This window comes from Psammomys obesus, unplaced genomic scaffold (assembly GCF_907164565.1).
Source record: "Psammomys obesus unplaced genomic scaffold, mPsaObe1.curated_primary_1811, whole genome shotgun sequence".
Lineage (NCBI taxonomy): Eukaryota > Metazoa > Chordata > Mammalia > Rodentia > Muridae > Psammomys > Psammomys obesus.
Window position 1 is genome coordinate 26,381,885 of NW_026587216.1, and position 15,288 is coordinate 26,397,172.

General features: G+C 44.1%; 1 protein-coding gene across 6 annotated transcripts in view; it reads right to left on the reverse strand.

The window, feature by feature from the left end:
* Xkr9 (XK related 9) overlaps positions 1 to 15,288 on the reverse strand; it is a 99,725-nt gene that overhangs the window by 50,166 nt on the left and 34,271 nt on the right. For 4 of the 6 annotated variants that reach the window (XR_008719665.1, XR_008719664.1, XM_055603233.1 and 1 more), the window contains exon 4: positions 4,576 to 4,713. Coding sequence is in view for 4 of the 6 variants with exons in the window: in XM_055603233.1 (XP_055459208.1) it covers positions 4,576 to 4,713 (138 nt within the window). In the remaining 2 variants the exon portion in view is untranslated. Of the gene's footprint in view, positions 1 to 3,616; positions 3,681 to 4,575; positions 4,714 to 15,288 lie in introns of those variants that run through there. The other 2 variants (XM_055603232.1, XM_055603235.1) reach the window with 1 other exon arrangement.

A 15,288-nucleotide genomic window follows, 5' to 3' on the forward strand; every position in this document is an offset into this window, starting at 1 on the left:
TTTAGGGGATAATGAGATTATTCCAAAAGTAAGACAAAGGAAAATATTGGATATAAAACTACCAAATAGTCCATCCATCCAACTCTAAAAGCACTCAGAGTGGGCACTTGTGCTGAGGCCCGCACACCAACATCCACAGCGGCCCGCAGCGGCCCGCAGACGGGAGCAACCCAATCGAGTGTTGGTATTCGAACTGAAAACAAAAATGGGGCGCATGCCTACAGCAGAAAAGCGGCCAAAGAGGTGACAGAACTCTACCGTCTGCTACAGTGCAAATGAAACTTAAAAATTTTGAAAGTGAAATGAATCAAAAATAAAAAGACAATTCTATACGATTCTACTTCTACAAGGTTTCCAGACTGATGAAATAAGAAAGACCAAAAGTCATAGAGAAATTGCCAGGGTCTGCTAGAGAGGGGATGAGGAGTTATTAGTTAGTGGGCAAACAGTTTTTATTCACAGCAGTTGAAAACACCCACGAAATAAAAATGGTGATAGTTAGTATAACTAATGCTATTGAATTCTAAACTTGAAATGGTAAATGATACATTACTTCCAGAACAAAAGGTGGTAGTAACTCCTGAGCATTGAAATAATGTCTTATAAAGTACTTTGTGCCTAGAGAATGGACCGGCCCTACAACATTAGAGTTTACAAGCTGAATATGTGGTGTATCTCATTTGCTACATGAAAAACAAAGACTGGTCAGCTATTAAGCAAACATTTAAAGTAGCAAGATGTTTAACATAAATATCAATAATTATCCTTTCTGGGGCTTTACCATCCTACAAACTAGCTGTAAGCCAGGGTATGTTCTGTTTGTCTTAGAAGTAAACAGAAATATAGGTAAACATCTCTTGCCCTGAAAGAATTTGAAATACCTACAGACTGGTGCCTGAAACCAATAGCTGAATAAGTAAGTATTTTAAAGGCCATTGGTTTCACTCAGTCACAAATAACTTAATGATTGCATTAAACCCATATCATTTATTTCAAAATAAAAGCATAATGGGATACGGTGAAAACTCATCAATTAAAACATTAGGTCCTCTAAAGAGTTAAAATAAGCTGCAGTCTTTGAATGCTTGCCCTCCTAGAAACACGGCTTCGTAACGTTGATTCATTTATAGAGTGTTTTTGATGATAGGCAATTCTTTGTTGAAAGTTAAGTGCTCTTTTATATGAATAAATAAAGAAGGACTTTGGCTTGAACTAATACATTACTTTGACAAATGTTTATTGGAAGCCCAATTATGGCTTCATAAATCAGAGTCCTTTGTGGTCCATCAGGTGAGCTCACCAATGCCACCAGATGTTATGGTGTATACCAACAGGGTCATTAAAACAAGCCCATAGAATGCTTCCCTTCCCTATGCCATGACAGTAGTCAAAATGGGAAGAAATGGCTTATTACCTTTTCTTTTATTTTTTTTGGAAATATTTCTGCAAGGTATCATAGCCACAACTCCAAAAGAGGGGAAAAAAACCATTTCTTTCCTGTTTATTGTTAGAATCCAATGGCAGGGTCAAACACATGATATCCAGACATTTCTCACAGTGAAAAATGATTCATCTGCATATACCCGTGACCAAACTTTATTCTCAGAATTATTTCTTCTTCTTTCCTCTCCCTATTCTCCTGCTTTTAAAATTTCTATCATTCCCATCTCCTCTTTTCCTTTTTAAAAATCCTACCAGTTCCTGAAAAAGTTGGTCTTAATGATGCCTGACGTAGCCAGCATACTGTACATTCAGCCGGTAGGGCACGAGCCTGAGCTATTTGAAAATGTCTCTAAGGAAAGTATATGTTTCCCAATAGCAAAGCAGGAGTGTTGGAGAAACAGTTCCTGCCCAGCAGAAGATGCGCTTTCAACTCAAAATCAGAAGAATGCTTTATCCTGCGGACTTTCAGCACGTGCCTATACGCCAGCGTTTGGGAAGAAGAAGCAGGGGAATCAGGAGTTCAAAGCGATCCTCTGCTACACAGCAAATCCAAGGCTAGCCTGGGCTACATGAGAGTCAGCCTCTAAACCAAAATAAAATAAAACATGAGGCTTTTGAAAGACTCCATGAACTCCTGGTACTGTCAATCATGCAAAGGAGGTGGGGGGGGGGGGGATAAGTGATAGAAAGATGCATTTGTATATAGTAGCTTAGTGTGAGGGGAGTCTCAGTTCTGTCAGTCATGCAAAGAGAGGGATTGAGGTACTTAAAGATAACATACATTTGCATATTAGAGCTAAGTGGGGGGGGGGAATCTTTGATATTTGATTATCTTATTCTAGTAAAAAGTGTAGGAAAAAGAATCATACCTGAGTGATCAGCACAAATAAAATACAATCTAAAGATTCCCTGGGTACTGCCAGAATTGTTCCACTGATATCTATTGCAGAGCTTTTCCTGTCATAACTCCTTACCTGAGGTCATTTTGCTTCCTATGAATACAGTGGATGGATTTATTTGGAGGGCACTAAACACAACTTCTTTAAAATATTTGAGTAAATTCTGCATTGAACATATAATAAAGTTTTCAAAGGCTTCTGCATTTTTTGTTTGTATGTCACTGTTTAGTGGGACCGAAGGAGTCCTGGCTGTAACAGATTGCTAGATAGATCCCTGAATAATTCACCTCAAACAACCACAGCTAACATATGCCAATGCACACATCTTAGCAGCCAGGTTTTGAAGCTGTCACTTGCTCTCTTGTATTATTATCACCAGTCAATCCTGCGGTTGGGTAGTATTGTCACAGAGGGGCGGTGGAACCCCACACATGGGGCACATGCTTGGCTTGTCCAAACGCAGGTCTGTCTACTTACAAAGCTAGCCAAAGACACCCTAATCTTGAACCTTAAAATAAATGCTTTAAAATGGTTGTTTTGTTTTGTTTTGTAAAAGAGAAACAAAGAGATTACCAGAAATTGCATTCTGCAGGATTTAGAAAATCTAAACTGTGAACTGAGACTCCAGAGCATCTTTGATTCCATATCATCTGGGAAGACTCAAGTAAAACAAAACAAAAACAAATCTGATTAAATACATAGCTGATGGAGGGGACGGGAACTCCACAAGCAGAGCAACAGAACAAGATAATTTGAACACAGGGAACTTCCCAGAGACTCATACTCCAACCAAGGACCATTCGTGGAGATAACCTAGAACTCCTGCACAGATGTAGCCCATGGCAGTTCAGTGTCCAAGTGGGTTACATAGTAATGGGAAGAGGGACTGCCTCTGACATAATCTGATTGGCCTGCTCTTTGATCACCTCCCCCTGAGGGGGGAGCAGCCTTACCAGGCCACAGTAGAGGACAATGCAGCCAATTTTGATGAGAACTGATAGACTAAGATCAGATAGGAGAGGAGAACCTCCCCTATCAGTGGACTTGGGGAGTGGCATGCATGCAGAAAGGGGAGGGAGGGTGGGATCGGGAGGGGGGAGGGAGGGGCTTATGGGGGGATACAAAATGAATAAAGTGTAATTAATAAAAAATTTTAAAAAACGTAACTGATAAGAAAAAAATAAAATTCAAAAAAAAAAAAAACATAGCTGAAAGGTCCTGAATTCTTACAAATTACCTTACTGGCATATGTAATAGAAATCTTCATAATACCAGGGTAGTACATAGTTGTCAAGCACATCTATGAATAGCATCTTGACAGCTGTCCCAGTTCACTTTCTATTGATGTGGAAAACAAAAAACAAAAAAACAAACAAATAAAAAAAGCAGCTTGGGAAGGAAAGGGTTGATTTGGATTATGCTTAGAAAACACAGTCCATCACTGCGGAGAGCCAACGCAGGAACTCAAGCATGGCAGGAACCTAGAGGCAGGAACTGAAGCAGAGACCACAGAGGAATTCTGCTTTCTAGCTTGCTTCTCATGGCTCCCTCAGCTTTTCTTTTGTATATATCCCAGGTAGCCTGCCCAGATACAGTGATATCCACTGTGGGCTGGGTCACCTGACATCAATCACTAATCAAAAAAATGGCTCCTACAGACTTGCTTACAGGCCAGTCTGATGGAGGAATTTTCAATTGCTGTTTTCTCTTCCCAGGTGATGCTATTTATGTCAAAAATCTAGCCAGCACAACACCATGGGGAGCTCTATTGGCCTACTTGTCAGATTGTGGGATTGCCACTTTAAGATAGTGGTCCTTGGTCCACTTGTTGGAGGTGAATATACTGGTCACTCTAAGAGACCAGACCATATTTTTCCAGACATCCTGGAAAAATCAGGCCATGCCTCCCTACATCTCGTTTTCTCTCTCTCTCTCTCTCTCTCTCCCTCCCTCCCTCCCTCCCTCCCTCCCTTCCTCCTTCCCCTTCTTCTCCCTCTCTTTGTCTCTCTCTCTGTGTCTGTCTCTCTGTCTCCCTTCCCCTCTCCCTCCCCCTTTCTCCCTTCCCCGCTCCCTCTCCTCTCTCTCCCCTCCTTCCCTCTTCTCTCTCACTTTCTCTCTCTTTCCCTCTCTTCCTCTCTCTCTCTCTCTCTCTGCAGAATTAAGACATAATCCTGCTGTGTGGAGAATGTGGAGCCATGGCACTGCCAACAGGCTGCAAGCATGATGGTCATACCTGGCGGTGGCAGGCATGGAGATGTGCAGTGGCTGGAGCTTGCTTGGGTCCTGTCCTCAGACTCAGCCTGACTCTGGGCAATGACAGGAAAATCTTCATCGATAGTGCAGCGTTTACAGCGCTTCAGAAACCAGAAACCTGGAACCAGATCAATGACTCATTGCAATAAGTATTTGCATGTAAAGCTGTTTGGGCAAAAACATACTGTGACATAGCAGTTTGCAATGCCACTGTGATGAATAAATGTGGGATGAAGAGACGGGAAAGATGGCAGAATGAAGAGAAGCGGAACTAGAGCTGTGGCAGCGGTGGTGGCAACAGCGACGGGTGTGGGAGCTTGGAGGTGGTAGCTGTGATGGCTCGCTGTTGCCAGGTAGGGCGGGCAGGGTGCAGCGCAGCATCCTGGAGCTTGCGTTGGCTCTGCTCCCTTAACCTGCTGCCCAGCCACAGGGCCACCCTGGCTCTGAGCAACAAGATATGCGAGATGAAGAGGGCTTCATTTTGTGGATTAAGCCTGCGAAGACCCTCCTCCCCCCATGGTCTGTCCTGAAGTTACTGGGGTTGGGGGGAGGGGCAGGATGGTGTTCATGGTCCCTACAGCCACTGGAAACTGTGTGGAAGTCCATAATCTGTGGTGTTGCAGGCTGTCGTGGGCAAGGAAGCTTCGTTTATAGTGCTGCCATGTACGGGTACATTCTCTAATTAAGAATGCGCAGCAGTGAAGTCTTCTGTGGCAGCCCCCCCCTCCAAAAACAGAGACAGTGCAGACAGGAAGCCATTGAAGAGAGTCTTTAAAAACTGTGATAAAGATTCTGAAGTGTATCCCTTCACAGCTGATGGCTTCTGGCAGAGGACATGAGGGAAAACTCGATTATCTTTTTTTTCTCTCTCTCTTTTTAATTTTAATTTTAATTTTTTATATTAATTACAGTTTATTCACTTTGTATCCCAGCTGTAGGCCCGTCCGTTATTCCCTTCCAATCCTACCCTCCCTCCCTCATCTCCTCCCATGCCCCTCCCCAAGTCCACTGATAGAGGAGGTTCTCCTCCCCTTCCATCTGATCCTAGCCTATCAGGTCTCATCAGGACTGGCTGCACTGTCTTCCTCTGTGGCCTGGCAAGGCTGCTCCCCCTACAGGGGGAAGTGATCAAAGAGCCAGCCACTGAGTTTTTGTCAGAGCAGTCCCTGTTCCCCTTACTAGGAAACCCACATGAAAACTAAGCTGCCATGGGTTACTTCTGTGCAGGGGTTCTGGGTTATCTCCATGCATGGTCCTTTCTGGAGTATCAGTCTCAGAATAGACCCCTGTGCCCAGATTTCTTGGTTCTGTTGTTCTCCTTGTGGAGCTCCTGTTCCCTCCAGGTCTTTCTATCTCGCCCTTTTTTCATAAGATTCCCTGCACTCTGCCCAAAGCTTGGCTATGAGTCTCAGCCTCTGCTTTGATACCCTGCAGGATAGAGCCTTTCAGAGGCCCTTTGTGGTAGGCTCCTGTCCTGTTTCCTGTTTTCTCCCTCTTCTGATGTCCATTCCATTTACCTTTCTGGGTGAAAATTAATCATCCTATCCAGGGTCTTTCTTCTTGCTTAGTTTCTTAAGGTAAACAGATTTTAGTATGTTTGTCCTATATTATATGTCTAATAGCCAGAACCTGGAAACAACCCAGATACCCCTGAACTGAGGAATGGATGCAGAAATTGTGGTACATTTACACAATGCACCACAACAACTCAGTGAGTGAGGTATCCCAGAAGCAGAAAGACACATATGGTATATACTCACTTATAAGTGGATATTAGGCTCGGTTATCTTTAAGAGGCTAGCCACTGGGGGGTTGACCACGTTCCCATGAGTATATGGAAAACCCAACTTGAACTTGATATATTATTTTCTTTCTTTCCTCCTTTCTTCCTTTCTTTCTTTCTTTCTTTTTTTTTTCGGGAGGGTACAAGAGTGGGAGCATGGAGCTGGGAGAAACCAAAAATAAGTATATTATGGTACATTGTATGAAATTCCTAAATAATCAATAGGTATAATATGTTGAGAAAAAATAGACATGGGTTTTTATTAATTTTTATTTTTTATATTATCTTAATTACAGTTTGTTTACTTTGTCTCATGGCTGCAGCCCTCTCCCTCATCACCTCCCAATCCCATCCTCCCTTCCTCATCTCCTCCCTGCCCCTCTCCACTGATAGGAGAGGTCCACCTCTCCTTCCATCTGACCCTAGTTTACCAGGTCTCATCAGGACTGGCTGCAATGTCCTCCTCTGTGGCCTAGCAAGGCTGCTCCTACTTTGGGGGTTGGGGAGAGAATCAAACGCTGAGTTCAGGTCAGAGACAGTCCCTGTTCCCCCTACTAGGGAATCCACTTGGACACTGAGTTGCCATGGGTTACGTCCAAGCTGCGGTTCTAGGTTATATCCAAACATGGTCCTTGGTTGGATTATCAGTCTCAGAAAAGACCCATGTGCCAAGATATATTTGGTCCTTGTGGAGCGCCTGTCCTCTCCGGGTCTTACTAACTCCCCCTTCTTTCATATGATTCCTTGCACTCTGCCGAAGGTTTGATTATGAGTCTCAGCATCTGCTTTGATACACTGCTAGGTAGAGTCTTTCAGAGGCGGTCTGTGGTAGGCTCCTGTCCAGTTTCTTGTTTTCTCCTACTTCCAATGTCTATCCCATTTGTCTTTCTAAGTAAGGATTGTTCATCTTACCCTGGGTCCTCTTTCTTGAGAAACATGGTTTTTTAATGCTGTACTTTGATTCAATAAAAAAAAAAAAAAAATCTTTAAAATTTCAGAAGAAGAAGAGGAAGGAGAAAGGGAGGAGGAGGAGGAAGGGATTCTGAGCTGTGGCTTCACAGACCCCTCCCCACTGCAAAGCTGCAAGAGAGATCAGTGGCTGCCTGACAGGTAGGCTTTGTTGAAATAAAGTGCATAGTGTAAAACTTCCCACAATTCTACCAAGAACAATAAAGCCAAAATGTCTCCTTTGCTCAGGAACTGTTCCTGAAAGCCTGCCTCCCATCCTGCCCCACGATATCCATGGTGACGCTCTCCTTTACTCCTCTACTTAAAGCCATATTTTATACTGTTTTCATAAGGTCTGTAATGTTTTCTGCTCAAAGCCTGGTCACGCCTCCCATGGACACGGGGTACTTTCCTAATAAAGCTCATTTTTGAGTGGGCGATTTCAAGTCAGTTTCCTCCCCGAACCTGCTCCTCTCATTTCTAACACAACTGACCCAGCAACACTAGTGAAAAGCCTTCTCAAAGCAAGCAGCATGGGAAGCTCTAAAAACATGGCTTTACATGCAAGCAGCAAATGAAGAGAATCTACCTCCAAAATGTACAAGACGTCACTGAGAGCAAAGAGCACTCCCATATGCCCACCTTAGTGTCGCCAGCCCACAGTCAGAGCCAAGAAAACGTACAGGGCTCCCTCTTCCCCAAGCTTCCAACGACATCTTGTCTTCCCAGGAGGAATAAGTTTTTCTCATCTTGCTCTGGCTCTCTGTTGCTGAGTCTAATCTATGCAAGTGTGATCAGGAAGTGGAGCTTCCTTCTCCTCAACCCCTAAGTATAAAACTAGGTCCTGGTCCATTGAACATAGTCCCCAATAATATTGGGGCCCGAAGGAAAGCAAGGACCTCGGGCTATCTCCTGCCTGCTCCTGCCACCCCATACAGCTTCTCCAGGGAAGGAAGCGTGTTGCCGTCCTCAGCTGTCAAAGCAGGCAGTATGACAAACGGCTCCCAACCAATTCCAAGGATCCTAATTTCATTTGAAAAGCTTTAAGAAGTTTAACCTAGTACTTGTGAAAGCAATAGAGCAGGGCTGGAGTAGGGATGGCTCAGTGGTTAGGATGGATTGCTGCTTTTCCAGAAGATCCCAGTTCAGCTGCCAGCACCCACATCAAAGGACTCCAGCTACAGGGGATCGGATGCCCTCTTCTAGTCTCCACAGACACACATGTACACATAAAAAATATAAATGCTGAAGAGAAGAAAAAATAAATGAACAGCGGTGAGTGTGTGAAAAACAATGAGGAATGAAGGCCTGGGTTCAGTCTGCAGTACTAAAGGGAAAGGAAACTAGAAGAGTGGACAAGGGAGGAGGAGATAAGGGGAAAAGATTAGGAGATTGATGAATCTAATTAAGAAGAAGGCTAAACTGCCTAGCCAGTTCTGAAGAACAAAACTGAGAAATAAGATGGATGGGATGATGCCACTTGGGTTTAGGTCAAACATCAAGTACTGACTACAGTAAATATCGTTTCCAAAAGGTCGCAGCTTGACTGGATTAGGATATGGGATTTATGTTCCAGAACACTGCTGGAAACAGCAGACAAATGGGCCAGCAATTGTTCAGCAGTGGGCATGGTCAGGGAAAGAGACGAAGGCAGCTTTACCAATGCTGATTTCATCCTAAGGTGTGCCTTGAGAGGAACAAAGTCAGAAATTTAACACTGTAGAGGAAGGAGATAACAAGAAGGATAGGGGAGAGCCAGTCACTAAACAAATAAGCAAAGAGCAGTGCTTCACGCAGAGTAAGGGACCGTTGCCCCATTATCTATACTGCATTACCTACTCATAGGAAACCTCGATATACACACAACTCTAGAAAACATAGGGATGGCTTCTCAAAGTAGCCCAAGGTCCATTATCAGAAGAAAAAAGTCTAAGTAGCCATCTGTTCTAGGTAACTTGGCTAGCTGTGATAAAACACCAACCAAAAGCAATTTATACTTCCAAGCAACAGTCTGTCACTAAGGGAAGCCAGAGCAGGAGCCCAGAGACGGGACCTAAACAAGAGCAGAAGCAGCCTGCTGCTCACTCCTGCCGACTAGCTCAGCCAAAGCAGGCTGGGCTTCTCACATCCATTAGTAATCAAGAAAATGCCCACACAGACATGCTCATACGCCAATCCAATGGAAGCAGTTCATCAGTTGAGATTCCGTTTTCTCACATGTGTCTAGGCTTGTTGTCAAGTTGATGAAAACTAGCTATGATGCATTGTAATAGGACTCCCAGACCTTAGCACACAACTCTATGGTAGAAGTGCCATTCAGGCTGTGTGAGTCTCAGCATCTGCTTTGATACCCTGATGCGTACTCTTTCAGAGGCCCTCTGTGGTAGGCTCCTGTCCTGTTCCCTCTTTTCTCCCTCTTCCTAAGTCTGTCCCATTTGCCTTTCTGAGTGAAGACTGATCATCTTACCCAGGGTCCTTCTTCTTGCTTGGTTTCTTTAGGTGTACAGATTTTAGTATGTTTATCCTATATTATATGTCTAATATCCAGTTATAAGTGAGTATATACCATGTGTGTCTTTCTGCTTCTGGGATATCTGACTCAGGATGATCTTCTCTAGTTCCCACCCTTTTCCTGCAAATTTCATGATTTCCTTGTTTTTAATTGCTGAGTAATATTCCATTGTGTAAATGTACCACAATTTCTGTATCCATTCCTCAATTGAGGGACATTTGGGTTGTTCCCAGGTTCTGGCTATTATGAATAAAGCTGCTACAAGCATGGTTGAGCAAATGCCCTTGTTGTATACTTAAGCATATTTTGGATATATGCCTAGGAGCAGTATAGCTGGATCTTGAGGTAGCACTGTTCTTAATTGTCTGAGAAAGTACCAGATTAATTTCCAAAGTGATTGTACAAGTTCACATTCCCACCAGCAATGGAGTAAGGTTCCTCTTTCTCCACATCCTCTCCAGCATGTGTTGTCACTTGAGTTTTTGACCCAGCAAGGTAGTAAAAGCACATGCTGAGACTCATAGCCAAACTTTGGGCAGAGTGCAGAGAATCTTATGAAAGGAGGGGAGATAGAAAGAGCTGGAGGAAACAGGAGCTCCACAAGGAGAACAACAGAACCAAAAAATCTGGGCACAGGGGTCTATTCTAAGACTGATACTCCAAACAAGGACCATTCATGGAGATAACCTAGAACCCCTACACAGGTGTAGCCCAAGGCAGTTCAGTGTCTAAGAGGGTTCCTAGTAATGGGAACAAGGGCTGTATTCTCTGACATGAACTGATCGGCCTGCTCTTTGATCACCTCTCTGTGGGGGTTGGGCAGCCTTATCAGGCCACAGAGGAAAACAATGCAGATAATCCTTGTTAGGACCAACAAAATGATGATATGCACAGAAGATTTTATATGAAAGAGGTTTATTGGATGGAGATGAAGAGAGAGAAGGAGAGAGTGAGACATGATGGGGGAAGGGAGGGGACGCCCTGACAGAGAAAGGGGAAAGGGCAAGAGGGTAAGAGGGCAAGAGACGAGTGGGCAAAAGAGCAAGAGGGCAAGAGAGCAACAAAGCTACAGGTTGAACCTTGTAAGGAGAAACTTAACCACATGATGACACATGGTGACATCATACGTTGCTAGGCAACCCAGAAGCAGGATACTTAAATACTAACACTTGGTGTTCTCGCAAGGTGGGTAAACTTGCCTGGCCCTGACAGCTTACTGTGTGAGAACCAGCAATGAAAGATGTCCAACCAGGGCAGCAATAAACAGCATCCCAGAAGCGACTGGCCACAGGAATCTCTGGCTGAGACAGGCATCACAGCAGAGGGGCAAACCAGGAAGTTATTCATCAAAAAGAGAAGAAAGGGCTGAGAGCTCCCCTCCCAGAAAGATCGAGAAAGAACCATGAATCTGGGCCTATAGTCACACAAAGGTACCCCAATAAGTCTGGGAAGCTAGTGTGCACAAGTGGTGGGTAGGAGCTGGAAATGGTAATGGCAGTGGTATTTGCAAGAACTGACACACAGTGCTGTTTTCTCGGCGTATTACACATTATGAAATAAAGGTAATTATATATACACATACACACACAACACACACACACACACACATATATATGTGGAACATGAAAGTGGGAGGGGCTAGATGAGAACAGAGGGAAGATTAATAGAACCGGAAGGAGGACCTGACAGAGTAAGGGGAAAATATAATTGTAAACACTGTGTATGCACATAAATTAATCTCAGTGAAACCCAGTGTTATATACAACCAATACACGTTAACGAAAAGTTTAAGTTCTGCAATACAATGAGGAGTAATTGCTCGTGAAGTCACTAATTAATAAGGGCGTTGTGTTAGTTACTTGTTTCATTGCTGCAACCAAACTCATGACAAAAAAAAAGGAAGCATTTATCTTGACTTATACCTCCCAAGAATACAGTCCGTCCTGCACCCACAGTCAGGAAGCAGGAATCAATGAGGAGTGATACTCAGTTTGCTTTCTCTCTGGCGATCGGTCCGGCAGCGAGAGTGGGTCTTCCCGCCTCAATCAATCTTGGGTGGAGAAGCGCCCGCAAATATGTGTCCCAGAGGACACTAGATCCTGTAAGTTGTCTCCCAAGGCCTCAGCACAAACTCTTCCCTACACTACAACTGGGAGTGAGCAATAATAAAACAAATTGATGTGTGGTTTTCATAGTCTCAGGGCTTGTGGCAGTGAAAAGTTAGCAGGAAAAAAAAATGCAGGAAAGGCCGCGCATCCAATTTGTCTGTGCTTCTGTCGCCCTCTAGTGGCTGGCTTTGAAAGTGGTCCTTAACAGCTGTTCCTTTAGCACTCAGCCGCGGTTCGCTAGCATCTGCAGCACTTCAGACACCAAAGTTCAAGCCTCACGCTGGTCTCTGGTGGCGACACCATCAGTCTATTTGAGTGACTGTCCAGGCAATTCTGATACAAGGCAAAGCTTTGAAGGCATTGTTCGAAGAGGGATGCCTTTGTACTTACATGCAGCGTGGAAGATTTAGGCATGTTTGGATGTCCTTTCCTAAGACCGTTGTTCATTATTCTCTTTTCCCGTTTTGTTAAAACTTGTATTACATGTAGTGTGTGTGTGTCTATGTGCGCGTGTGCATGCATGCGTGTGTGCTGTGAACATGCGCGCATGAGTTGCGTATGCGTGTGCATGCGTGCGAGAGAGAGTGGAAGAGAGAGAGAGTGTGTGAGTGAGTGTGTGTGTGTGTGTGTGTGTGTGTGAGTGTGTGTGTGTGTGTGTGTGTGTGTGTGTGTGTGTGTGTGTGTGTGTGTGTGTTGTGTGTGTGTGCGTGTGTGTGTGTGTGTGTGTGTGTGTGTGTGTGTGTGTGTGTGTGTGTGTGTGTGTGTGTTGGGGAGGTGCACATGAGCCCCACAGCATGTATGGAGGTATGAAGATGACTTTCAGGCTTTGGCTCTCTCCCTTCACCATGTGTGTCCCAGAGATGAAGCATCAGGCTTAGGGGCAGGCATTTCCAACTGCACAAGCCATCTCATCAGCCTCTACTTTCCAAAACCTCTTAAGAAAATGCTTAAAAACGGAATGTTCTGAAATCTTAAAATAAGCTTAAAGTGTTATAAGCCATAAGCAAATGATACAGAAAACGGGATAATCAGATTTTCAAAATTTTATTAGATATGAAAATTCATTCGATATTAAAAATTCATCTTCGGAGTAGGCAAACTAGGCAAAACATCCAACAAGGATCTTGCCGCTTAACTCTGTGGCTACCTGTATTGCTCATACTACCAGCGACACCACCCCAGCTCTGTCTTACGCCAAGGCTAAAAATCACTTGGGCAAAAATGTGTTCAATTATATCATGGGCAAACAAACAATTTGATAATTTCAAAAGCAGGCTTCTCCCAGTAGCCTTAACCTAGGATCAGATCGACATCACATGCCCCCATAAGAAATAACTGTACTTGGGGTGAAAAATCTGAGATTCCCAACAAGGTTCCCTGTACTCCATGAAACTGTTGTTACCAGGACCTTGCCCAGCCCTCTCCTCGGTTTTGTTTTGTTTTGTTTTGGGGTGTGTGTGTGTGTGTGTGTGTGTGTGTGTGTGTGTGATCTCCATGGAAAGAGTTCAAGGCAAACAGAAGAGAATGGACAATACAGAAAGCAAATACCTCTGAGTAAAATGAGGCATCCTCAAGGACGAAACCCAGCAAAGGGCAAGGGGACCATTGCATGGGCAACATGCCAAAGGGGTGAGAGTGGATGATGATTAGAGAGATCATTGTGCCAACTGACATTTTTAGGATTTCATTGTTTCTTGGAGTTTCTACAACAGATACCTTTCAGGGGGTGATTTGCCTGTTCAGCTGCTTTTAAGTCTCATTTTGGTTTGATTCTTTAAGGATGCAGGACAATTGCATGTCTTTCTTTATGGAAAGGCTCCAGATAGATGGTACTCTTTTTTTATTACACTTTATTCACTTTGTATCCCCCCATAAGCCCCTCCCTCCTCCCCTCCCTATTGCACCCTCCCTCCCCCTTCTTCACGCATGCCCCTCCCCAAGTCCACTGATAGGGGAGGTCCTCCTCTCCTTCCTTCTGATCTTAGTCTATCAGATCTCATCAGGAATGGCTGCATTGTCATCTTCTGTGGCCTGGTAAGGCTGTTCCCCCCTCAGGGGGAGGTGATCAAAGAGCAGGCCAATCAGAAACTAATCAAGAGAGAGGACCCTGACTAAAATGCTCAATCCCCATCCAGAAAGGCAAAGAGGAAGGACATCAGAAGAAGAAGAAAACAGGAAACAAGCTAGAAACCTGCCACAGAGGGCCTCTGAAAGGCTCTGCCCTGCAGACTATCAAAGCAGACGCTGAGACTTATGACCAACTGGGCAGTGTGCATGGAATCTTATGTAAGAAGTGGGAAATAGTAAGATCTGGAGAGGACAGGAACTCCACAAGGACAGCAACAGAATGAGAAAATTTGAACACAGGGGTCTTCCCAGAGACTCATACCCCAACCAAGTACCATGCATGGAGATAACCTAGAACCCCTGCACAGATTAGCCCATGGCAGTTCAGTGTCCAAGTGGGTTCCATCGTAATGAGCAGAGGACTGTCTCTGACATAGGTAGTACTCTTATGATCTTTTGGGCAGTCTAGAATGTTGTGTTTCATCTAGGGCCAGGAATTCAACTCAGATTTCGGTTCTGGGCTTCACAAGCTGTTGACTGTGAGGGAGGACTCCATCCTAAACGCTCTTGATCTGCCCTTGCCTGACTAAGAGGTTTTCCGGTTTTCTCTGTCGCCAAGTCTTCATGAATGTTAAATATATTGACATAAGAGAATCAATAGTGAACTAAGAGTGGTTTAAATGAGATGTTTAATGAAGGTGATATTTTAAGATTGGCAAACATTACAGAAAATACTGAAAATGTTAAAATGAATAAATACGAAATATGGTTACTGTACAATTGTCATAAATAACCACTATGAACTGTACAGGAAATACCTCAAAGCTAAACAAAACAAACAACAGGAAGAGGCTGACTTGCATAATAAGGAACACATGGAGACCCCAGATAGAGCGGGGGGCGATGGTTCAGTTGTAAAAGCACCTGCTGCTGAAGCATGAGGACCTAAGTGTGGATTCCTGGAGCCTATGTAAAAGTGGAAATGAAGGCACGCCCTTGTAAATGAAGCTGGTAGGGCTGCCGAGGCAGGCAGATCCAGTACCACACGGACTGGCCGAATTAATAAGCTGCAAGTTCAACAAGAGACACTAGCACGTGGTCAAGAAAAGATGTCCAAAAGAGACCTTTGGCCTGGGTCTCTAGCTGGTTCTGAATTGTGAAGGAGTACTCCAAGCAGCCCGCATAAGGATAAACATCAGTCAATGTTCAAAGTTTAAAGTTCAAGTAAGATGCCTGTCAAAAGAAAAGTAAAATACTGTAGGAGCAAACAGAATC